Below are 24,784 nucleotides of genomic sequence, written 5' to 3'. Positions count from 1 at the left end.
AGGCCTACAAACTTGACTCAGTTACACCTGCTCTGTCAGGAGGAACAGGCCAAAATTAATTCAACTTATTGTGGGAAGCTTGTGGAAGGCTACCCAAAAGTTTGACCCAAGTTAAACAATTTAAAGGCAATGCTACCAAATACTAATTGAGTGTATGTAAACTTCTGACCAACTGGGAATGTGATGAAAGAAATAAAAGCTAAAATAAATCACTCTCTAATGTTATTCTGACATTTAACATTCTTAAAATAAAGTGGTGAGCTGACCTAAAACAGGGAATTTTAACTAAGATTAAATGTCAGAAATGGTGAAAAACTGAGTTTAAATGTTTTTGGCTAAGGTGTATGTAAACTTCCGACTTCAACATAATCACTAGTTAACTACACATGGTTGATATTACTAGATATTATCTAGCGTGTCCTGCGTTGCATATAATCTGACTGAGCATACAAGTATCTAAGTATCTGACTGAGCGGTGGTAGGCAGAAGCAGGCGTGTAAACATTCATTCAAACAGCACTTTTGTGCGTTTTGCCAGCAGCTCTTCGTTTTGCGTCAAGCATTGCGCTGTTTATGACTTCAAGCCTATCAACTCCCGAGATGAGGCTGGTGTAACCGAAGTGAAATGGCTGGCTAGTTAGCGCTCGCTAACTGGAGGGACGGAAGCTATACTGTTACACTGGCAATACTAAAGTGCCTATAAGAACATCCAATAGTCAAAGGTTAATGACATACAAATGGTATAGAGGGAAATAGTCCTATAATTCCTATAATAACTACAACCTAAAACTTCTTACATGGGAATATTGAAGACTCATGTTAAAAGGAACCACCAGCTTTCATATGTTCTCATGTTCTGAGCAAGGAACTGAAACGTTAGCTTTCTTACATAGCACATATTGCACTTTTACATTCTTCTCCAACACTTTGTTTTTGCATTATTTAAACCAAATTGAACATGTCTCATTATTTACTTAAGGCTAAATTGATTTTATTGATGTATTATATTAAGTTAAAATAAGTGTTCATTCAGTATTGTTGTAATTGTCATTATTACAAATAAAATAAAAAATCGGCCGATTAATCGGTATCGGCTTTTTTGGTCCTCCAATAATCGGTATCGCCGTTGAAAAATCATAATCGGTCGACCTCTAATCAGGACATCAATAACCTGCTCCCTAACATTATAACCCTGCATCAGGACATAAATTACCTGCTCCTTAACATTATAACCCTGCATCAGGACATCAATAACCTGCTCCCAAACATTATAACCCTGCATCAGGACATAAATTACCTGCTCCTTAACATTATAACCCTGCATCAGGACATCAATAACCTGCTCCCTAACATTATAACCCTGCATCAGGACATCAATAACCTGCTCCCAAACATTATAACCCTGCATCAGGACATCAATAACCTGCTCCCTAACATTATAACCCTGCATCAGGACATCAATAACCTGCTCCCAAACATTATAACCCTGCATCAAGACATCAATAACCTGCTCCCTAACATTATAACCCTGCATCAGGACATCAATAACCTGCTCCCTAACATTATAACCCTGCATCAGGACATCAATAACCTGCTCCTTAACATTATAACCCTGCATCAGGACATCAATAACCTGCTCCCAAACATTATAACCCTGCATCAGGACATAAATTACCTGCTCCTTAACATTATAACCCTGCATCAGGACATCAATAACCTGCTCCCTAACATTATAACCCTGCATCAGGACATCAATAACCTGCTCCCTAACATTATAACCCTGCATCAGGACATCAATAACCTGCTCCCTAACATTATAACCCTGCATCAGGACATCAATAACCTGCTCCCAAACATTATAACCCTGCATCAAGACATCAATAACCTGCTCCCTAACATTATAACCCTGCATCAGGACATCAATAACCTGCTCCCTAACATTATAACCCTGCATCAGGACATCAATAACCTGCTCCTTAACATTATAACCCTGCATCAGGACATCAATAACCTGCTCCCTAACATTACAACCCTGCATCAGGACATCAATAACCTGCTCCCAAACATTATAACCCTGCATCAGGACATAAATTACCTGCTCCTTAACATTATAACCCTGCATCAGGACATCAATAACCTGCTCCCTAACATTATAACCCGGCATCAGGACATCAATAACCTGCTCCCAAACATTATAACCCTGTATCAGGACATCAATAACCTGCTCCCTAACATTATAACCCTGCATCAGGACATCAATAACCTGCTCCCTAACATTATAACCCTGCATCAGGACATCAATAACCTGCTCCCTAACATTATAACCCTGCATCAGGACATCAATAACCTGCTCCCGAACATTATAACCCTGTATCAGGACATCAATAACTTGCTCCATATTATAACCCTGCATCAGGACATCAATAACCTGCTCCCTAACATTATAACCCTGCATCAGGACATCAATAACCTGCTCCCTAACATTATAACCCTGCATCAGGACATCAATTACCTGCTCCCTAACATTATAACCCTGCATCAGGACATCAATAACCTGCTCCCTAACATTATAACCCTGCAGTCTCTTACGACGAAAAAAAATAGATTTTCACGCATGCTACAACTTTGTATGTCTAGTAGCAACTCCTTCATCACCCTGTTTTCCCTGAGTAGACAATCCATGTTGGAATCGTGGATTTTTAACTTGGCTGTGAGATTGGCTGAAGATGAATTTTAAAGAACTGATTGGGTCTCTGCTTGACACCAACAAACGCCCCATAATATCTGTCCCTTTGCCCTCCCTAAATCGTGGCATTGAACGTTTCAGCAGACTGTTATCCCTCCATAACTGGTTACCAGACTATCAGCAGACTGTTATCCCTCAATAACTGGTTACCAGACTATCAGCAGACTGTTATCCCTCCATAACTGGTTACCAGACTATCAGCAGACTGTTATCCCTACATAACTGGTTACCAGACTATCAGCAGACTGTTATCCCTACATAAATGGTTACCAGACTATCAGCAGACTGTTATCCCTCAATAACTGGTTACCAGACTATCAGCAGACTGTTATCCCTACATAACTGGTTACCAGACTATCAGCAGACTGTTATCCCTCCATAACTGGTTACCAAACTATCAGCAGACTGTTATCCCTACATAACTGGTTACCAGACTATCAGCAGACTGTTATCCCTCCATAACTGACTACCAGACTATCAGCAGACTGTTATCCCTCAATAACTGGTTACCAGACTATCAGCAGACTGTTATCCCTACATAACTGGTTACCAGACTATCAGCAGACTGTTATCCCTACATAACTGGTTACCAGACTATCAGCAGACTGTTATCCCTCCATAACTGGTTACCAGACTATCAGCAGACTGTTATCCCTACATAACTGGTTACCAGACTATCAGCAGACTGTTATCCCTCAATAACTGGTTACCAGACTATCAGCAGACTGTTATCCCTACATAACTGGTTACCAGACTATCAGCAGACTGTTATCCCTACATAACTGGTTACCAGACTATCAGCAGACTGTTATCCCTCCATAACTGGTTACCAGACTATCAGCAGACTGTTATCCCTCCATAACTGACTACCAGACTATCAGCAGACTGTTATCCCTTAATAACTGGCTACCAGACTATTGTAGCTCTGTGGGTGTAACATTTATTGAAAATGTTCTGGAGACAAAGCTTGTTTTATAAGGAGAATGGGTTCCACCCAAATCATATGAGTTACTAGATCCTTTCACAGCATTTATAAGGCTGCATTGAGACAACTTGAGACAACGTATCAATGACCCAAGCCCAGATCAGTTAATCCCTACCAGTCTAACCACTAGGCTACCCTGCCACCCCACCATTGTGTCGCTGAGTTGTCATAATGCTTCAGCAAATGCACATTATCCCAGAGGCGTTGGAAGACACAATGTAAATAACCTTTTTTTATTTTTTATTTCACCTTTAGTTAACCAGGTAGGCTAGTTGAGAACAAGTTCTCATTTACAACTGTGACCTGGCCAAGATAAAGCAAAGCAGTGTGACACAGACAACAACACAGAGTTACACATGGAGTAAACAATAAATAAGCCAATAACACATTAAACAAATCAATGACACAGTAGAAAAAGTAGAAAAAAAGTATAAAAACAGTAGAAAAAAAGTATATATACAGTGTGTGCCAAAGGCATGAGGAGGTAGGCAGTAAATAGGCCATTGGATCGAATAATTACAATTTAGCAGATTAACACTGGAGTGATAAATGAGCAGATGATGATGTGCAAGTAGAGATACTGGTGTGCAAAAGAGCAGAAAAGTAAATAAAAACAGTATGGGGATGAGGTAGACTGGGTGGGCTATTTACAGATGGACTATGTACAGCTGCAGCGATCTGTTAGCTGCTCGGATAGCCGATGTTTGAAGTTGGTGAGGGAAATAAAAGTCTCCAACTTCAGCAATTTTTGCAATTCGTTCAAGTCACTGGCAGCAGAGAACTGGAAGGAAAGGCGGCCAAATGAGGTGTTGGCTTTGGGGATGATCAGTGAGATATACCTGCTGGAACGTGTGCTACGGGTGGGTGTTGCCATCGTGACCAGTGAACTGAGATAAGGCGGAGCTTTACCTAGCATAGACTTATAGATGACCTGGAGCCAGTGGGTCTGGCGACGAATATGTAGCGAGGGCCAGCCGACTAGAGCATACAGGTCGCAGTGGTGGGTGGTATAAGGTGCTTTAGTAACAAAACGGATGGCACTGTGATAAACTGCATCCAGTTTGCTGAGTAGAGTATTAGAAGCTATTTTGTAGATGACATCGCCGAAGTCAAGGATCGGTAGGATAGTCAGTTTTACTAGGGTAAGTTTGGCGGTGTGAGTGAAGGAGGCTTTGTTGCGAAATAGAAAGCCGATTCTAGATTAGATTTTTGATTGGAGATGTTTCATATGAGTCTGGAAGGAGAGTTTACAGTCTAGCCAGACACCTAGGTATTTATAGTTGTCCACATATTCTAGGTCGGAACCGTCCAGGGTGGTGATGCTGGTGCTGCCCGCACCCGCCCGCCCCACTAACGGTTGAAAAGCATGCATTTGGTTTTTACTAGCGTTTAAGAGCAGTTGGAGGCCACGGAAGGAGTGTTGTATGGCATTGAAGCTCGTTTGGAGGTTAGTTAGCACAGTGTTCAAGGAAGGGCCAGAGGTATACAGAATGGTGTCGCTTGCGTAGAGGTGGATCAGGGAATCGCCCGCAGCAAGAGTGACATCATTGATATATACAGAGAAAATAGTCGGCCCGAGAATTGAACCCTGTGGTACCCCTATAGAGACTGCCAGAGGTCCGGACAACATGCCTTCCGATTTGACACACTAAACTCTGTCTGCAAACTAGTTGGTGAACCAGGCGAGGCAGTCATTAGAAAAACCAAGGCTATTGAGTCTGCCGATAAGAATATGGTGATTGACAGAGTCGAAAGCCTTGGCCAGGTCGACGAAGACGGCTGCACAGTACTGTCTTTTATTGATGGCGGTTATGATATCGTTTAGTACCTTGAGCGTGGCTGAGGTGCACCCGTGACCGGCTCGGAAGCTGGATTGCACAGCGGAGAAGGTATGGTGGGATTCGAAATGGTCAGTGATCTGTTTATTAACTTGGCTTTCAAAGACTTTAGATAGGCAGGGCAGGATGCATATAGGTCTGTAACAGTTTGGGTCTAGGGTGTCACCCCCTTTGAAGAGGGGGATGACTGCGGCAGCTATCCAATCTTTAGTGATCTTGGACGATACGAAAGAGAGGTTGAACAGGCTGGTAATATGAAACAAAGTGTCACGACCTTAGAGATCCTTTTTATTCTCTGTTTGGTTAGGTCAGGGTGTGACTCGGGAGGGAAAGTCTATGTTTCTATTTCTGTGTGTGTGTGTGTGTGTGTGTATGTGTGTGGGGTTTCCAAACAGAGGCAGCTGTCTATCGTTGTCTTTGATTGGGGATCACATATAAGTTGCCATTTTCCTTTTGGGTTTTGTGGGATCTTGTTTTCTGTTTAGTGTCTGTACCTGACAGAACTGTGCGCTTTCATTTTCACATTTGTTATTTTGTTTGAGTGTTTTTTGAAAAAATAAAAATCATGAACACTTTCCACGCTGCGCTTTGGTCCACTCCTTTCGACGAGAGCCATAACACAAAGCTAAATTGTAAAAAGAAAGATAGTAAAAACATTTGGAGAACCTTAAATAAAATGTTGGGAAAAAAGGCAAACTCAGCTCCATTATTCATTGAATCAGATGACTCATTCATCACAAAACCCACTGATATTGGCAACTACATTAATGATTTTTTAATTGGCAAGATTAGCAAATTTAGACATGAAATGCCAGCAACAAATGCTGGCACTACACAACCCAGTATATCTGACCAAATTATGAAAGACAAGAATTGTAATTTTGAATTCTGTAAAGTGAGTGAGGAAGAAGTGAAAAAATTATTGTTGTCTAGCAACAATGACAAGCCACTGGGGTCTGACAACTTGAATGGAAAACTACTGAGGATAATAGTGGACGATAATGCCACATCTTCAATTTAAGCCTACTAGAAAGTCTGTACACTTCTCCCCACAGTTCTCAGGCATTCTGCCTTCTCCCAACAGTTCTCAAGCCACCGGGATCTGACAACTTGGATGGAAAATTACTGAAAACTGAAGATCTTGTACAACACTGTGTACTACTCCATTCAAAGAACAGTGCAAACTGGCTCTAACCAGAATAGAAAGAGGAGTGGGAGGCCCCGGTGCACAACTGAGCAAGAGGACTAGTACATTAGAGTGTCTAGTTTGAGAAACAGACACCTCACAACTGGCAGCTTCATTAAATAGTACCTGCAAAACACCCGTCTCAACGTCAACAGTGAAGAGGTGACTCCGGGATGCTGGCCTTCTAGACAGAGTTTCTCTGTCCAGTGTCTGTGTTATTTTTCCCATCTTAATCTTTTCTTTTTATTGGCCAGTCTGAGATATGGCTTTTTATTTGCAACTCCAGAGTCACCCCTTCCCTGTTGACGTTGAGACTGGTGTTTTGCAGGTACTATTTAATGAATAGTAATTTACAACATTAACAATGTCTTCACTGTATTTCTGATCAATTTGATGTTATTTCAATGGACAAAAAATGTGCTTTTCTTTTAAAAACATGGACATTTCTAATTTAACTTTAGAATGGCAGTGTATATTAAAAAAAAATTATTGTGCGTGTTACTGTAGTTCAGCTTTTACCTGCCATAGTACACATGAAACAAATAAAATACACCATCATCATCATCACAATTGAATCTTGGAGCGCTCTTTGCCATTTCTGCTCGAGACCAGTTGCGCTTGCTCGAATACTTTGACTCACTGGACATAGCTAGCTAGCTAGCCTAGCTAACTGTGACTGCTTGCTAACTAGCTATGTTAACTGGGTGCTGTCTTAGCTAGATTACCAATGTTTTACAAACAAAAACAATAGCCAGCTCAATTAGCTACCTAATATCACATAGGCTAGACCCTAAATGTATTGACTTACCTCTGCTCTAACAGTTAGCAAAGATAGATCGCTAGCTAGCTAATGTTAGCTAACTAACGTTTGCGTTAGCTGACATTGATGGAGAAACTTTGACAACAACCATGACCAGTCCAGAAATGAAGCTATCTACAATGTCAAACTACAATTAGCGACTGAGACTAAATACAATAGCTACAATGACCTTTAGTATTTTGAACTTTTTTATATATTTTCTGGCTGGCCTCGACAATTAACCAACTGACTGACTCTCACAGTTGGAAAGTCAGGCGCGGAGGCCGGCTCAACCTGCGAGGATCATGTGTATTTGGTTCTCCTAGAAGTAATGGTAGCTCCCTATTTAGGACACTTCAGCAAGCATTCGTATTGACAATACATTTATGCTGCTATTTGTCATCTTAAAAATTACAATCACAGATTTGTAAAATAGACAGGAAATAGTAGCCTATTAACTTGGTGATGTGATGTCTCAGACCAAGTTTTTAATTCAAGAATATGTTCAGGTTCAGCATAATTTTAGCATGCAACTGTCACGCCTTGGCCTTATCAGAGGCTTTTATTCTCTATTTTGGTTAGGCCAGGGTGGGCATTTCAGTTTCTTTATTTCCATGTTTTGGCCGGGTATGGTTCTCAATCAGGGACAGCTGTCTATCGTTGTCTGGGAATGGGGATGCTACAGAAGACATAGCCAGCCAATCTGTCACATGCAAGCCTCTGTGATGAGATGCAGGTTAGCACCAGGGATGCTACAGACAACATAGCCACATACCGAGATGCAGTGAAGCAACTGAGGGAGAAAATTATGTCGCTTGAAGAGAGAGAAGAGACTGAACATACGTCTGGTGTACCAGGACGTGTATTCCAAAAATGCGCTGACCAACTGGCAAGTGTCTTCACTGACATTTTTCAACCTGTCCCTGAATGAGTCTGTAATACCAACATGTTTCAAGCAGACCACCATAGTCCCTGTGCCCAAGAACACCAAGGTAACCTGCCAACCTGCCTGTAAATCGAACATAAAAAGCACTAGCTATGTCAATCTACTATCTCCCATAGTACAAAAGTCAACCTATTCTATTTTGTGCAAGAAATACATTTTCCAAACAGAGTCTGGGACAGTTGTAGGATGCGATAGATCCCAGATCAATACAACCACTAGCATCCAAATAACTTTTTTACGCAATGTGGCTGATGCAACAGATCAGAACGTTTAACTTAGTGTTGATAAACTTTTAGGCTATTTCTTCACATTAAAAGCTCAGCAATGCTATAGGCTATAAGTGCTCCCTTTGCAGAAAAATACGTTATCAAAAGTAACCGCAAATGTGAATATGCATGTAACGCTTTTATTATAAAGGTGCATTTTTTTGTGTGAAAATGATCTTCCCCAAACTTGAAACTCACACACTGCTTATGTATGTAGTTAGGCTTTACACCCCTTGTAAAGCAGATTAATGTGCTTAATTTTAATTAGTTATTTGGCCAATTTAGTTACAAAACTTATAAAAACATATAGACCTATGGAGTAAGCCACATGAGGTGTGCGACTACGTTTCGAAAAAGTTGTTAAAAAAAGGCATTGTTTCTTATGCCGAGCATCATTCACAAGAGATAATATATCATTCACAAGTGATAGGCTAATATTGTCACCCATCAGACTGCTCTTGATTTAATGTTGTCTTTACATATACTAAATAATATATGTGACATTTTGTATTGATTTAGAATGGACCATTTTCATGCACCTGTATCGAAATAGGCAGCGGGGAAAAATACATGCCATCTTTGCACTTAAATAGCGAATGGAGGACGCTTTTCCCCGTGGTTTATTTTCATGCCAGCCAGGTAGGCTATACACCTGTTGTAAATATAAGCAATGTGCTTAATATTAGGAAAGTTAATAATTAAATATTGTAGGCCATCCTATAGAAAGCTGATGGGAGCCTCCTCTTTTTAATAGAGACCATCACTCGCTTTTCTCGAAGACAATTGCATAGCCTATAGAACTGTTGGCAAGATGAGCTCATGGGCTCTCATGAAGTGTTGATTAGATTTTCAAAACATTTGCATTGATGTCAGAGTGATTAGAGAGACAATAGCGTGTTGAGTACCAGGCAGTTAGCAAATTTGGTAGGACACTAATGACCATCAGCAGCATCAGAGCTTGGATAAGCCTAATTACGGTGAAGTAGCAGAACGCAACATTGAACATTCAGGGTGCAAAGCAGGAGAAGAAACTCACTGAAATGGAGTCAAAGGTAAACGAGAATGACCGGTATAGTCGGAGATGGAGTCTTCGAATTTATGGAATAGCAGAAAAATCTGACGAGAACAAAGCAAGAGTAAAGGACATTTGCAGGGCAATAGTCCCGGAGGAGGAGCGAAATGTTGTTGCAGGTTCTCTGGATGTAGTGCACCGCCTGGGTAGGCTGAGATATGGGGAAAACAACTAGCCACCACGACCATGGTGAGATTCATCTCCTGGACAGTGAGGGATATGACATGGAAAAGTGAAAAGAAAACTGACTATTTAAAGAAGAACAACATGAGGTTCAAGGAGGATCTGACAGCATTTGACAAAGAAGCTCGGAATCGTCTGTGGCCGATGATTGAGAGCGGAAGGAAGGAAGGGAAAAGTGCACACTTTGATGGGAGCTAAGGATTTTGTTAATGGAAGGGAAATTCACGCTGACGCCTAGTTTGTTGACTGCTGGATTTGTCCTGTTGTGCAGGACTGAGTTTTATTTGCATCTGATAAAACTTTATATTTCTTGAGGAATGAGCATTGTTTGTGTGAGCCAAACTTTTTTTTATATATATATATAGTTTTTTATGGCAGGGAAATAAACACTGGCACTTAATGTTAGCTTGATGGCTATTCGTTTTTACCAATCTATGGTACAATGTTATTTGCAATTGTATAAAAATATATGTATAATTTAGGTCAACCACTTGCGTGATGCAAAGGACTGTGTTTATTTGCAACTAATAAGAACTTTTCTTTTTGTGAGACCCTGATTCATGTGAAAGTATACAAGTTTAATATTCTTCATATAGTCACTGTGATAGTAAATGCCCATTTCTGTTTTTTCTATTAATGCCAGGGGAATCTGTAATATTTTGAAAAGGAAATCTTTATTTTTGTATTGTAAGGGTAAGAGTGCCGACTTTTATTTCATTCAAGAAACTCATGCCTGTTCCATAGATACTGCGTTTTGGAAGTGTCAATGGGGGAATGATATTTGGTTTCGTTTGGTACTAATAGGTCAGCAGGTGTCGCTATTTAAAAGGCAACTTTAAGGGTCATATACTAAGTCATGAAGCAGATCATACAGGCAGATGGATTATACTATTGGTAGAGGTCAACCATGTTCAATTCATTGTTGTAAATACTTATGCTTCCAATAACAAGTCAAGTAACTGTATTTTATTTAGATACATTGAGAAGAAAATAAGTAAAATGATGGATAAATATCCATTGGCCAAAGTCATATGGGGTGGAGATTTTAACACAGTATTACATGATAATCTAGATAGATGGCCTCCTAAGGATAGCAATTCTGTTTGTGAGATAAGGAATATATGTCTAAGGTTAGGTGTTCTAGATATTTGGAGACATAAGAACCCAGATGATGTTTACATGGAGTACCATGTATTGATTTCTGGCTGATATCTGAAGACAAGGTTGATATAGTCTTGATTGTACCATCAATTTTAACAGACCACAAAGGGATCTCAATAAAGATAAATATGCATGGTTTGTCAACAAAAAAGTTAGCAAAGGTTACTGGAAAATGAACAAGACTACTAGAGAATGAGGTATTTAAGAAGGAAGTAATAGGAATTATTGATAAATACTGGAATTGTGCCTGTGTTATGAATAGGTTTGGAAGTTACTGGGAGCTAATTCAATTTTATATAAAGCTTTTGGCTATTTCAATGGGGAAAGAAATTGCTCGTTCCAAGAGAGCGAAAGAATATGACATAAAGGGAATAATGGATTATACTAAAAAAAGTGAACTAACTAATCAGGAATTACTGGAGCTATCATCATTACAAATGCAGTTAGACTGTATTTACGAGGAAAAGGCCCGGGGAGCGTTTGTAAGATCAAGATGAAAATGGATAGAAGAGGGAGAGAAAAATACAAAATATTTATTTAATTTAGAAAAAAGGGCAGGCGAAAAGACTTCCATATGTAAATTAATGATTAATAATACTCCCAATGAAAATCCAAAAGAAATCTCTCCGCATGTTGCCCAGTTTTATCAGAATCTGTATACATCAGCCCAGCCAACTTCCAATATGAATATTTTCTTAGACAATGTAGCAAACATTGCTAAGACGATAGATAATGATTTCAAGGATTTTTGTGATGATGAGTTATCTGAAATAAAAAGGCTGTATTAAAAGCCTTAAGGACAATAGGTCCCCTGGAAATGATGGTTTAATAAACAAGTTTTATAAAGCATTCAATGATAAATTGATTCCTTTCATTCTTGCTATGTTTCAAGAATCCATAGAAAAAGGGGAGTTACCGGCTTCCTTAAAGCAAGGTGTAATTACTTTGATTCCCAAACCTAATAAGGATACTCTTTATATAGACAACTGGAGACTCATTAGCCTGTTGAATAATGATGGGAAATTATTTGCCCTTGTATTTGCTAAGAGCTTGATACAAGGCTTGCATCATATAATTGATGAAGAACAATCTAGTTTTATGCATGGTCGACACATTAGTAATAACATCAGGTTGATCTTAGATATGATTGACTAATGACCTCATCCTTGATGATAGTTTTCTTATGTTTGTTGATTTTTATAAAGCTTTTGACACTGTAGAACATGAGTTTATGTTCAAAGCAATATGTTTTTGGGGGTTTGGTGACTTTTTTTTGAAAGCAGTCCGAAGTTTATAAAGTGGTTGTACTAGCTCTGTAAAATTAGCTCACGGGACATCCCAAAGATTTGATATTGGCCGTGGCATTAGGCAGGGCTGCCCAATTAGTCCATTTGTATTTTTATTGGTTACTCAAATTATGGCCCTTCATATCAAGAAAGGGCATTTTCAAGGTGTTTCAGCACTTGGCAATGAATTTAAACTATGTCAACTGGCTGATGATACCACCATATTTTTAAGAGACAGGAATGAGGTTTCTAAAGCAGTTTCCTGTATTGAAGACTTTACCTTAGTTTCAGGTTGGAAAATTAATATCAATAAGTCAGTCTTATTTCCACTCAAGGATTGTGTTTTACAGGAAGTATATGGTATCCCAATTAAAGATAAGGTTACTTATCTTGGAATTGCTATATGCAAGGATGAAAAACAAAGGAGTGAATTGAACTTTATTGAGAAAACAAAGAAGAAATTGAACCTCTGGTTGATGAGAGGTATTTCGTTACACGGTCGGGTTTTATTATCCAAAGCTGAAGGGTTATCCAGATCTGTTTTATGTCTCGTTATCATTTGACTTACACCCTAAAATTGTAAGGGACTTTGATAAGATTCTTTATAATTTTATTTGGAGGAACAAGCCTCACTATCTACGAAAATATATTCTCACTAATACCCAAGAACAAGGAGGTCTTGAGGTTCTAGATTTCAATACTCTAAATAATACTTTTAAAATAAATTGGATTCTGAAGTATGTTAAGAACCAGAACAGTATTTGGAATGTCTTCCCTGAGTATTTATTTGACTACGTTGGTGGTTTAGAATTTTTGCTTCAATGTAATTTTGATATTAATAAAATCCCAGTAAAGTTGGCCAATTTCCATAAGCAGGCAATTTTAGCTTGGATATTAGCGTCGAAGCACAATTTTCCCCTCACAGATACTTTTTATGAAACAACAAAGATATACGATTTAAAAATAAGTCTATTTTTTTCATAACTGATTTGAGAACTGGTTTTGGTTGGTCAATTACTGAATAAGGATGGATATCTACTCTCATATGGGGAATTTCTTGATAAGTTTAAAATTCCAATAACCCCGAACGAATTTGCAATTGTTTTTGATGCGATTCCAAGGGGGGTTGTATCTCTTTTAAATTCCTCTGTGGTTGATGTAAGTAACATAGATTTACATGAAAATATATTTAATTGGCAAAATTAACATCAAAGATAAAAATAGTAATTAACAGATTAGGAATATTATTTGTGATACTACAATTCCCCCAGCAAGATTATTTTGGTAAAATATCTATGGTGATATACAATGGGGGAAAGCATGGAAAATTGCTAACAAATATTGTATCAGTAACAAAGTAAAGGAAGTTTCATTAAAATGTTACATAGAATTTATCCTGTGAAACATGTTTTGGAAAGATTCAAGCTGAATATTGAATATATCTGTGATTTCTGTGGAATGGAGAAGGAGATAATTGTGCATTTGTTTATTGCCTGTATTTAGAGTAGAATGTTCTGGATTGACATACAGAATTTTGTTACGAAAAAAAATAGGACCGGTTGTACTATTTAATGGTTTTGATATGATTTATTTCAGAAATTCTGACATAATTAAAGATGTAGTATATTTAATTCACCTGCTAAAAATTCTAGGTAAATTTCATATTCAATATGCAAATGGTCTAATTCAAAACCTAACTTTTTTCACTTTATAAATGAGTTTAAACAATATGGCATCACTTTAACTAAAATGAACAAAAAGGCAATTAAAACTTGTTGTATTATTAATGAATATGATTTGTTTGTTTAGGATTCCTGCCAATGTAAATAGTTTGTTTGTATGTTTGTTTGCATGTGACTATTCCTCTTTTTTGGTTGATATTTGTTCAAATTAAATAAAAAAATATATAAAAAAGAGCAAGCCTGCTTCTCTCCTATAGCATTTACTGGGATTTCACCAGAAGAGAATAGCGGAGATGCATTGCACAGCCTATTACGCACAGGAAGAGCTGAAAGAGGGAGGCTGTAGAAATGTTTAGCCGAAGTAAAAAGATAAATAAAATACTATTAGACAGTCCATTAGCTAAATATTAGGGCTATACATATGTATCTGTTAAAATACAAGAAAAAAAAATTCAGGTTATGAAATGGCTGATATGTGTTCCTCCAGGCTGCGACTGTCATAACTGTTTAATTAAAAATAAATGTGCCAGCTCTTGGTCTTGGCACGTGCGCTCTACCCAACAGCTCGCAGACACAATGCGGGTAAACTGTGCGGGTCGGCCAGTCTACATGATGAGATTATTATGGATAAAAGAGAGAATATATTTATTTGTCAAACGGCAGTCAAGCATCGATTATCATGTCACCATAATAAGACCCTCAATATTTATTGGAAAGGAGCATCAAGATCACCGTGCACTTTCACCACCCTGTGAAGTTCATCATAACGTATTTCATCTGTAGCCCAATAAACTGCATGCTTTCCGGAGTCGATATGACGGTTATTATGTCAATATTTGCGTATAAAGACGTTTCCACTGTCATTTCCACATAACACATTTAACCGACACAAAAAAATCCCACCATGTCGAACGAACAAATTCTGTCGGCATTTATCAAATTACACCGAAACTTCCTGTTTCCATCACAGCTGTCACGATTAAAACTGTGGATGGACACGTGGTTACTAACGCAGATGTTTTTATTAGGAACGTTTATTTAAGAAGGGGATCCCAATTGAGACCAGGGTCTCATTTTCAATGGTACCCTGAGACCGTAAAGTAAGATATATATATATATATATTTATTTTTTTACAGAAACAATTTACAATAACAGGTGCAATACAACATCACTAACATCACAGCCATCATAAACAAGTTATTACATCAACCAAAATAATTGCACATCATCGGGGTTTTAAAATGCCCTCATTAGGGTCCTTCTCTATCTACTATCCTAATGGACAGATTTTTTGCTCGCAAATGACCTCACAAATTTGCAGGTGAAATTATTAGCAGGTGAAATGATTACTTTTTGTATGTTTTATTCTTCCATCACCTGCCGAATAAAAACCTAATATGGCCATACTTCTGAAAGAGTTAATCGGGATAGATATACTGAAGTAGACTCGGCCGAGTACCATTAGCTGGAACCCCGAGTAATATGATTTTGCCGGACTCGGGAAGAACTCAGCCTGTATGAAGGTCCCCGAGTCTCAAACGGAATAGACCCGAGCCCGCCATGTTGACTGGGAAGTAACCTGTTTTATGTAACCATACCAAACACAACATATCATACTCATTTGAATGTCCCGGATTTTCATTAATTCTGTTACATCTAGCCTATGAGACCTGGCTGGTTGTGGTGTAGGGTTAGGGTTAGAGCCATAGTTTGAGGCCCATGGAGGTAGCTAGCTATATGCAGAGCTGTGCAATACAAAGGAACTCCGTTGCATAACCCATTATTTTCCCTGCAAAATGTGTGGGCTTAACAAGAGGATAAGTGTTTAGTAGGCTACATTCAGGCCACTAGCTGTCTGTTTGACTCTCTCGCTCCAGAAAGCATCGCCACCATGAGATATGCTATAATATTGACCAGGGAGACAGACTGGCACTTGATGACATAATACAGTGGTAAAAACAATGTTCTGAAACGTGCAGCAACTGCCTACTGTTTTATAGTCCCACCTGTCTTATATACAATATGCGGTGTGAGTCTACAACATTATCGTCTTGATGACATTAAAACCTGACTCACCCAATAGTTCGATGCTGTCACCTATTGACGACCGTCTGATGTTCACTTCAGGTCGGATAGACAGATTCCTTTAGAATGGTTTAGTGTTGGATGTATGGAAGCTTTCGGAGCAACTGGGATAAAGATCCAAAATGATCCGTGTAGTAGACCCGCTAGTTCACTGCGGTTCTCTTCTACAAGTCACTGCACAGATTCAGATATAACCGTAAAAGAAAAAGTCGCCTCGCGATTTATATATCGATGTTTAAAATAAATCAACACAACATGAACAGTGTAATTCTACTCTGCGCCTGTCCCGCCCGGGCGCTACTGAGCATGTCCGTCTAATCCAATGACCATGGCTCGGTCAAAGATAAGTATAACTAACCCAAGATAGTTAAAGTGTCGTTTTACAGTGGGAGTAAATTAAGACTAATTACAGACAATAGTCTACAAGTAGGAGCCTAATTACAGACAGTAGCCTTCAAGTAGGAGACTAATTACAGACAGTAGTCTACAAGTAGGAGGCTAATTACAGACAGTAGCCTTCAAGTAGGAGACTAATTACAGACAGTAGTCTACAAGTAGCAGCCTAATTACAGACAGTAGCCTTCAAGTAGAAGACTAATTACAGACAGTAGTCTACAAGTAGGAGCCTAATTACAGACAGTAGCCTTCAAGCAGCAAAATAGAAATCAATTGATAGAACATGAAATGTGTTTCAATATAATTGAAATAGGCCTATAGCCCACTGTTTATATTTTAGTGAAAGTTGGGTACTTGGGAGCAGAGGAATCTATCTGGACTGTTAACTGACTTGTCATATGCTGAGGCAGTGAAGAAAGTAGAGGAAGATGGGCTAGGAGGGAGGGGTGGTGAGGGGAGTGGTGTGACTAGTAGATCTGTACCAGTACAGGGGGAGGGGCCAACAAGTTATAGTTATCAACTGTACTGCAGGGATGGAATGTAAGTGGCAGAAATTTGAGGCTGTGGTGGCAGCTGCAGAGAGTTATTTGGGTGTTACGGTGGTTGTCTCCCTTCTTGTTAAATCAAATTGTATTATGTTAAGGCTGTTGGCCTGAGGTAGGACTAATTACATTGAAATAGTGGTGATGGGTTTTAGTGAGTGTAGGGTTAGATGGTAGGGTATTTGTTGATTTTCAAGCAAAGGATTAGGGTTAGGGTTATACTCCAATCTAGTAGGTGGCGGTTATGTAACATGTATTGGATGTCAACCGCCGTTAAACCTAATCAAAGAAGATTACCAGCTAGCGTACAGGGTTAATTATCGGTATCATTGGTTACGGTTTGCGAGCTAAAATGGCACGTCAGGTAGGCTAACCGTTTACTGACAAACAAACAAGTTATCCTATTCAGTTGTTCGTGTAACGTTAGCTAGTTAAGCACATGTGATTGTTTACAAGTAATACATACATGGTTGTGTTTGGTCATTTTTTATTTTATTTAACTAGGCAAGTCAGTTATGTACAATTAAGGCCTAGGAACAGTGGGTTAACTGCCTGTCAGCTCGGGGATTCGATCTAGCAACCTTTCGGTAACTGGGCCAACGCTCTAACCACTAGGATACCTGCCGCCCCGGTGAGTTAGTAGATTCGCTACTAGCATTTTGTTCTGATATGAATGTGTTACTGCCTAACTAGTTGTTGGTGCGTGTTCAGCAGGGCACAACGTCGTGGAACGTTCAGACATACACAGCCGTGGGGTCATTGTGACGTAAACAATGATTTTTAGTACCATTTTGTTGTTGTTGCTTGATGTCTCAGATGGGAATAAACCCTGTCAGTCGTAGACGGGTGTTTCGCTTGTTCCTAGCTAGCTAGGAGCCTTGACACTGGTGCATGAATAACGTTAGTGATTAGCACTTTTGTGTGATGGTGGGTGAGGTGACCATCTTATAATTGAGTAGTACTAGTAGTACTAGATACATAGGGCGGCGCACAATTGGCCCAGCTTCGTCCGGAATTAACTGACATGCCTAGTTAAAGGTTACATTTTAAAAAATATTACAATTTGCCACCACATTATCTATCATACTAATCGTCAGTCCAAAAACTCTGGTTGAGATGATAGATGAGAAGTCACTGATCATCAGTCAGGCAGATGACAGCCGTGTTTGGTCTAGTGAAAGTTGGGTACTTGGCAGCAGATGCATCTGTCTGGACTGTGCAGTTGGTTATGAATCTCCTCTTTTCAGATTACACAATTAGACCTTAACCTCGCCAAGACTGATCATGAAGAGAAGTCGACATCCAAGCAGCAGCGAAGACTCTGACAATGGAAGTAAGCACCCTCTTCAACTAGAGTAACCCTACCCCATTCATAGATGTGGACTGCTTTAGGTCTATGATGATAGGGTTAGAGTAACCCTACCCCAATCATAGATGTGGACTGCTTTAGGTCTATGATGATAGGGTTAGAGTAACCCTACCCCATTCATAGATGTGGACTGCTTTAGGTCTATGATGGTAGGGTTAGAGTAACCCTACCCCATTCATAGATGTGGACTGCTTTAGGTCTATGATGATAGGGTTAGTTAGGGTTAGAGTAACCCTACTCTATTCATAGATGTGGACTGCTTTAGGTCTATGATGATAGGGTTAGAGTAACCCTACCCCATTCATAGATGTGGACTGCTTTAGGTCTATGATGATAGGGTTAGTTAGGGTTAGAGTAACCCTACCCCATTCATAGATGTGGACTGCTTTAGGTCTATGATGATAGGGTTAGAGTAACCCAACCCCATTCATAGATATGGACTGCTTTAGGTCTATGTTGATAGGGTTAGTTAGGGTTAGAGTAACCCTACCCCATTCATAGATGTGGACTGCTTTAGGCCTATGATGATAGGGTTAGTTAGGGTTAGAGTAACCCTACCCCATTCATAGATGTGGACTGCTTTAGGTCTATGAGGATAGGGTTAGTTAGGGTTAGAGTAACCCTACCCCATTCATAAATGTGGACTGCTTTAGGTCTATGATGATAGGGTTAGAGTAACACTACCCCATTCATAGATGTGGACTGCTTTAGGTCTATGATGATAGGGTTAGTTAGGGTTAGAGTAATCCTACCCCATTCATAGATGTGGACTGCTTTAGGTCTATGATGATAGGGTTAGAGCAACCCAACCCTATTCATAGATGTGGACTGCTTTAGGTCTATGATGATAGGGTTAGAGTAACACTACCCCATTCATAGATGTGGACTGCTTTAGGTCTATGATGATAGGGTTAGTTAGGGTTAGAGTAACCCTACCCCATTCATAGATGTGGACTGCTTTAGGTCTATGATGATAGTTAGTTAGGGTTAGTGTAATCCTACCCCATTCATAGATGTGGACTGCTTTAGGTCTATGATGATAGGGTTAGAGCAACCCAACCCCATTCATAGATATGGACTGCTTTAGGTCTATGATGATAGGGTTAGAGTAACCCTACTCCATTCATAGATATGGACTGCTTTAGGTCTATGGTGATAGGGTTAGTTAGGGTTAGAGTAACCCTACCCCATTCATAGATGTGGACTGCTTTAGGTCTATGATGATAGGGTTAGTTAGGGTTAGAGTAACCCTACCCCATTCATAGATATGGACTGCTTTAGGTCTATGGTGATAGTTAGTTAGGGTTAGTGTAATCCTACCCCATTCATAGATGTGGACTGCTTTAGGTCTATGATGATAGGGTTAGAGTAACACTACCCCATTCATAGATGTGGACTGCTTTAGGTCTATGATGATAGGGTTAGTTAGGGTTAGAGTAATCCTACCCCATTCATAGATGTGGACTGCTTTAGGTCTATGATGATAGGGTTAGAGCAACCCAACCCTATTCATAGATGTGGACTGCTTTAGGTCTATGATGATAGGGTTAGAGTAACACTACCCCATTCATAGATGTGGACTGCTTTAGGTCTATGATGATAGGGTTAGTTAGGGTTAGAGTAACCCTACCCCATTCATAGATGTGGACTGCTTTAGGTCTATGATGATAGTTAGTTAGGGTTAGTGTAATCCTACCCCATTCATAGATGTGGACTGCTTTAGGTCTATGATGATAGGGTTAGAGCAACCCAACCCCATTCATAGATATGGACTGCTTTAGGTCTATGATGATAGGGTTAGAGTAACCCTACTCCATTCATAGATATGGACTGCTTTAGGTCTATGGTGATAGGGTTAGTTAGGGTTAGAGTAACCCTACCCCATTCATAGATGTGGACTGCTTTAGGTCTATGATGATAGGGTTAGTTAGGGTTAGAGTAACCCTACCCCATTCATAGATATGGACTGCTTTAGGTCTATGGTGATAGGGTTAGTTAGGGTTAGAGTAACCCTACCCCATTCATAGATGTGGACTACTTTAGGTCTATGATGATAGGGTTAGAGTAACCCTACCCCATTCATTGATATGGACTGCTTTAGGTCTATGATGATAGGGATAGTTAGGGTTAGAGTAACCCTACCCCATTTATAGATGTGGACTGCTTTAGGTCTATGATGATAGGGTTATTTAGGGTTAGAGTAACCCTACCCCATTCATAGATATGGACTGCTTTAGGTCTATGATGATAGGGTTAGTTAGGGTTAGAGTAACCCTACCCCATTCATAGATATGGACTGCTTTAGGTCTATGTTGTTAGGGTTAGAGTAACCCTACCCCAATCATAGATTTGGACTGCTTTAGGTCTATGATGATAGGGTTAGTTAGGGTTAGAGTAACCCTACCCCATTCATAGATGTGGACTGCTTTAGGTCTATGATGATAGGGTTAGTTAGGGTTAGAGTAATCCTACCCCATTCATAGATGTGGACTGCTTTAGGTCTATGATGATAGAGTTAGAGCAACCCTACCCCAATCATAGATGTGGACTGCTTTAGGTCTATGATGATAGGGTTAGAGTAACCCTTCCCCATTCATAGATGTTGACTGCTTTAGGTCTATGATGATAGGGTTAGTTAGGGTTAGAGTAACCCTACCCCATTCATAGATGCTGACTGCTTTAGGTCTATGATGATAGTTAGTTAGGGTTAGAGTAATCCTACCCCATTCATAGATATGGACTGCTTTAGGTCTATGATGATAGTTAGTTAGGGTTAGAGTAATCCTACCCCATTCATAGATATGGACTGCTTTAGGTCTATGATGATAGGGTTAGAGCAACCCAACCCCATTCATAGATATGGGCTGCTTTAGGTCTATGATGATAGGGTTAGAGTAACCCAACCCCATTCATAGATGTTGACTGCTTTAGGTCTATGATGATAGGGTTAGAGTAACCCTACCCCATTCATAGATGTGGACTGCTTTAGGTCTATGATGATAGGGTTAGAGCAACCCTACCCCATTCATAGATGTGGACTGCTTTAGGTCTATGATGATAGGGTTAGATTAACCCTACCCCATTCATAGATATGGACTGCTTTAAGTCTATGATGATAGGGTTAGTTAGAGTAACCCTACCCCATTCATAGATGTGGACTGCTTTAGGTCTATGATGATAGGGTCAGTTAGGGTTAGAGTAACCCTACCCCATTCATAGATATGGACTGCTTTAGGTCTATGATGTTAGGGTTAGAGTAACACTACCCCATTCATAGATGTGGACTGCTTTAGGTCTATGATGATAGGGTTAGAGCAACCCAACCCCATTCATAGATATGGACTGCTTTAGGTCTATGATGATAGGGTTAGTTAGGGTTAGAGTAACCCTACCCCATTCATAGATGTGGACTGCTTTAGGTCTATGATGATAGGGTTAGAGTAACCCTACCCCATTCATAGATATGGACTGCTTTAGGTCTATGATGATAGTTAGTTAGGGTTAGACTAATCCTACCCCATTCATAGATATGGACTGCTTTAGGTCTATGATGATAGGGTTAGTTAGGGTTAGAGTAACACTACCCCATTCATAGATGTGGACTGCTTTAGGTCTATGATGATAGGGTTAGAGCAACCCAACCCCATTCATAGATATGGACTGCTTTTGGTCTATGATGATAGGGTTAGTTAGAGTAACCCTACCCCATTCATAGATGTGGACTGCTTTAGGTCTATGATGATAGGGTTAGTTAGGGTTAGAGTAACCCTACCCCATTCATAGATGTGGACTGCTTTAGGTCTATGATGATAGGGTTAGAGCAACCCTACCCCATTCATAGATATGGACTGCTTTTGGTCTATGATGATAGGGTTAGTTAGAGTAACCCTACCCCATTCATAGATGTGGACTGCTTTAGGTCTATGATGATAGGGTTAGTTAGGGTTAGAGTAACCCTACCCCATTCATAGATGTGGACTGCATTAGGTCTATGATGATAGGGTTAGAGCAACCCAACCCCATTCATCGATATGGACTGCTTTAGGTCTATGATGATAGGGTTAGAGTAACCCAACCCCATTCATAGATGTTGACTGCTTTAGGTCTATGATGATAGGGTTAGAGTAACTCTACCCCATTCATAGATGTGGACTGCTTTAGGTCTATGATGATAGGGTTAGAGTAACCCTACCCCATTCATAGATGTGGACTGCTTTAGATCTATGATGATAGGGTTAGTTAGGGTTAGAGTAACCCTACCCCATTCATAGATATAAACTGCTTTAGGTCTATGATGATAGGGTTAGTTAGGGTTAGAGTAACCCTACCCCATTCATAGATGTGGACTGCTTTAGGTCTATGTTGATAGGGATAGTTAGGGTTAGAGTAACCCTACCCCATTCATAGATGTGGACTGCTTTAGGTCTATGATGATAGGGTTAGTTAGGGTTAGAGTAACCCTACCCCATTCATATATATGGACTGCTTTAGGTCTATGATGATAGGGTTAGTTAGGGTTAGAGTAACCCTACCCCATTCATAGATATGGACTGCTTTAGGTCTATGATGATAGGGTTAGAGTAACCCTACTCCATTCATAGATATGGACTGCTTTAGGTCTATGGTGATAGGGTTAGTTAGGGTTAGAGTAACCCTACCCCATTCATAGATGTGGACTGCTTTAGGTCTATGATGATAGGGTTAGTTAGGGTTAGAGTAACCCTACCCCATTCATAGATATGGACTGCTTTAGGTCTATGATGATAGGGTTAGAGTAACCCTACTCCATTCATAGATATGGACTGCTTTAGGTCTATGGTGATAGGGTTAGTTAGGGTTAGAGTAACCCTACCCCATTCATAGTTGTGGACTACTTTAGGTCTATGATTATAGGGTTAGAGTAACCCTACCCCATTCATTGATATGGACTGCTTTAGGTCTATGATGATAGGGATAGTTAGGGTTAGAGTAACCCTACCCCATTTATAGATGTGGACTGCTTTAGGTCTATGATGATAGGGTTAGTTAGGGTTAGAGTAACCCTACCCCATTCATAGATTTGGACTGCTTTAGGTCTATGATGATAGGGTTATTTAGGGTTAGAGTAACCCTACCCCATTCATAGATATGGACTGCTTTAGGTCTATGATGATAGGGTTAGTTAGGGTTAGAGTAACCCTACCCCATTCATAGATATGGACTGCTTTAGGTCTATGTTGTTAGGGTTAGAGTAACCCTACCCCAATCATAGATTTGGACTGCTTTAGGTCTATGATGATAGGGTTAGTTAGGGTTAGAGTAACCCTACCCCATTCATAGATGTGGACTGCTTTAGGTCTATGATGATAGTTAGTTAGGGTTAGAGTAATCCTACCCCATTCATAGATGTGGACTGCTTTAGGTCTATGATGATAGAGTTAGAGCAACCCTACCCCAATCATAGATGTGGACTGCTTTAGGTCTATGATGATAGGGTTAGAGTAACCCTTCCCCATTCATAGATGTTGACTGCTTTAGGTCTATGATGATAGGGTTAGTTAGGGTTAGAGTAACCCTACCCCATTCATAGATGCTGACTGCTTTAGGTCTATGATGATAGGGTTAGAGTAACCCTTCCCCATTCATAGATGTTGACTGCTTTAGGTCTATGATGATAGGGTTAGTTAGGGTTAGAGTAACCCTACCCCATTCATAGATGTGGACTGCTTTAGGTCTATGATGATAGTTAGTTAGGGTTAGAGTAATCCTACCCCATTCATAGATATGGACTGCTTTAGGTCTATGATGATAGGGTTAGAGCAACCCAACCCCATTCATAGATATGGGCTGCTTTAGGTCTATGATGATAGGGTTAGAGTAACCCAACCCCATTCATAGATGTTGACTGCTTTAGGTCTATGATGATAGGGTTAGAGTAACCCTACCCCATTCATAGATGTGGACTGCTTTAGGTCTATGATGATAGGGTTAGAGCAACCCTACCCCATTCATAGATGTGGACTGCTTTAGGTCTATGATGATAGGGTTAGATTAACCCTACCCCATTCATAGATATGGACTGCTTTAGGTCTATGATGATAGGGTTAGTTAGAGTATCCCTACCCCATTCATAGATGTGGACTGCTTTAGGTCTATGATGTTAGGGTTAGAGTAACACTACCCCATTCATAGATGTGGACTGCTTTAGGTCTATGATGATAGGGTTAGTTAGGGTTAGAGTAACCCTACCCCATTCATAGATA

At 39.8% G+C, this 24,784-nt stretch overlaps 2 protein-coding genes across 3 annotated transcripts in view; one reads left to right on the top strand and one right to left on the bottom strand.

The window, feature by feature from the left end:
- The window catches only part of LOC139383383 (acetylserotonin O-methyltransferase 2), an 84,475-nt gene extending 67,938 nt beyond the window's left edge, over positions 1-16,537 (bottom strand). The window contains exon 1 of the mRNA XM_071127907.1: positions 16,227-16,537. The gene's annotated coding sequence lies outside the window, so the exon portion shown is untranslated. The remainder of the gene's footprint in view (positions 1-16,226) is intronic.
- Positions 16,538-17,492: 955 nt separating this feature from the next.
- LOC139384013 (protein Jade-1-like) overlaps positions 17,493-24,784 on the top strand; it is a 44,060-nt gene continuing 36,768 nt past the window's right edge. For both annotated transcript variants that reach the window (XM_071128642.1, XM_071128643.1), the window contains exons 1-2: positions 17,493-17,537; positions 18,421-18,506. In XM_071128642.1, coding sequence (XP_070984743.1) covers positions 18,458-18,506 — 49 coding nt within the window. In that variant the 5' untranslated portion in view covers positions 17,493-17,537; positions 18,421-18,457. The remainder of the gene's footprint in view (positions 17,538-18,420; positions 18,507-24,784) is intronic.

This window comes from Oncorhynchus clarkii, chromosome 25 (genome assembly GCF_045791955.1).
Source record: "Oncorhynchus clarkii lewisi isolate Uvic-CL-2024 chromosome 25, UVic_Ocla_1.0, whole genome shotgun sequence".
NCBI lineage: Eukaryota > Metazoa > Chordata > Actinopteri > Salmoniformes > Salmonidae > Oncorhynchus > Oncorhynchus clarkii.
This window is presented reverse-complemented; position numbering and strand designations above follow the sequence as displayed.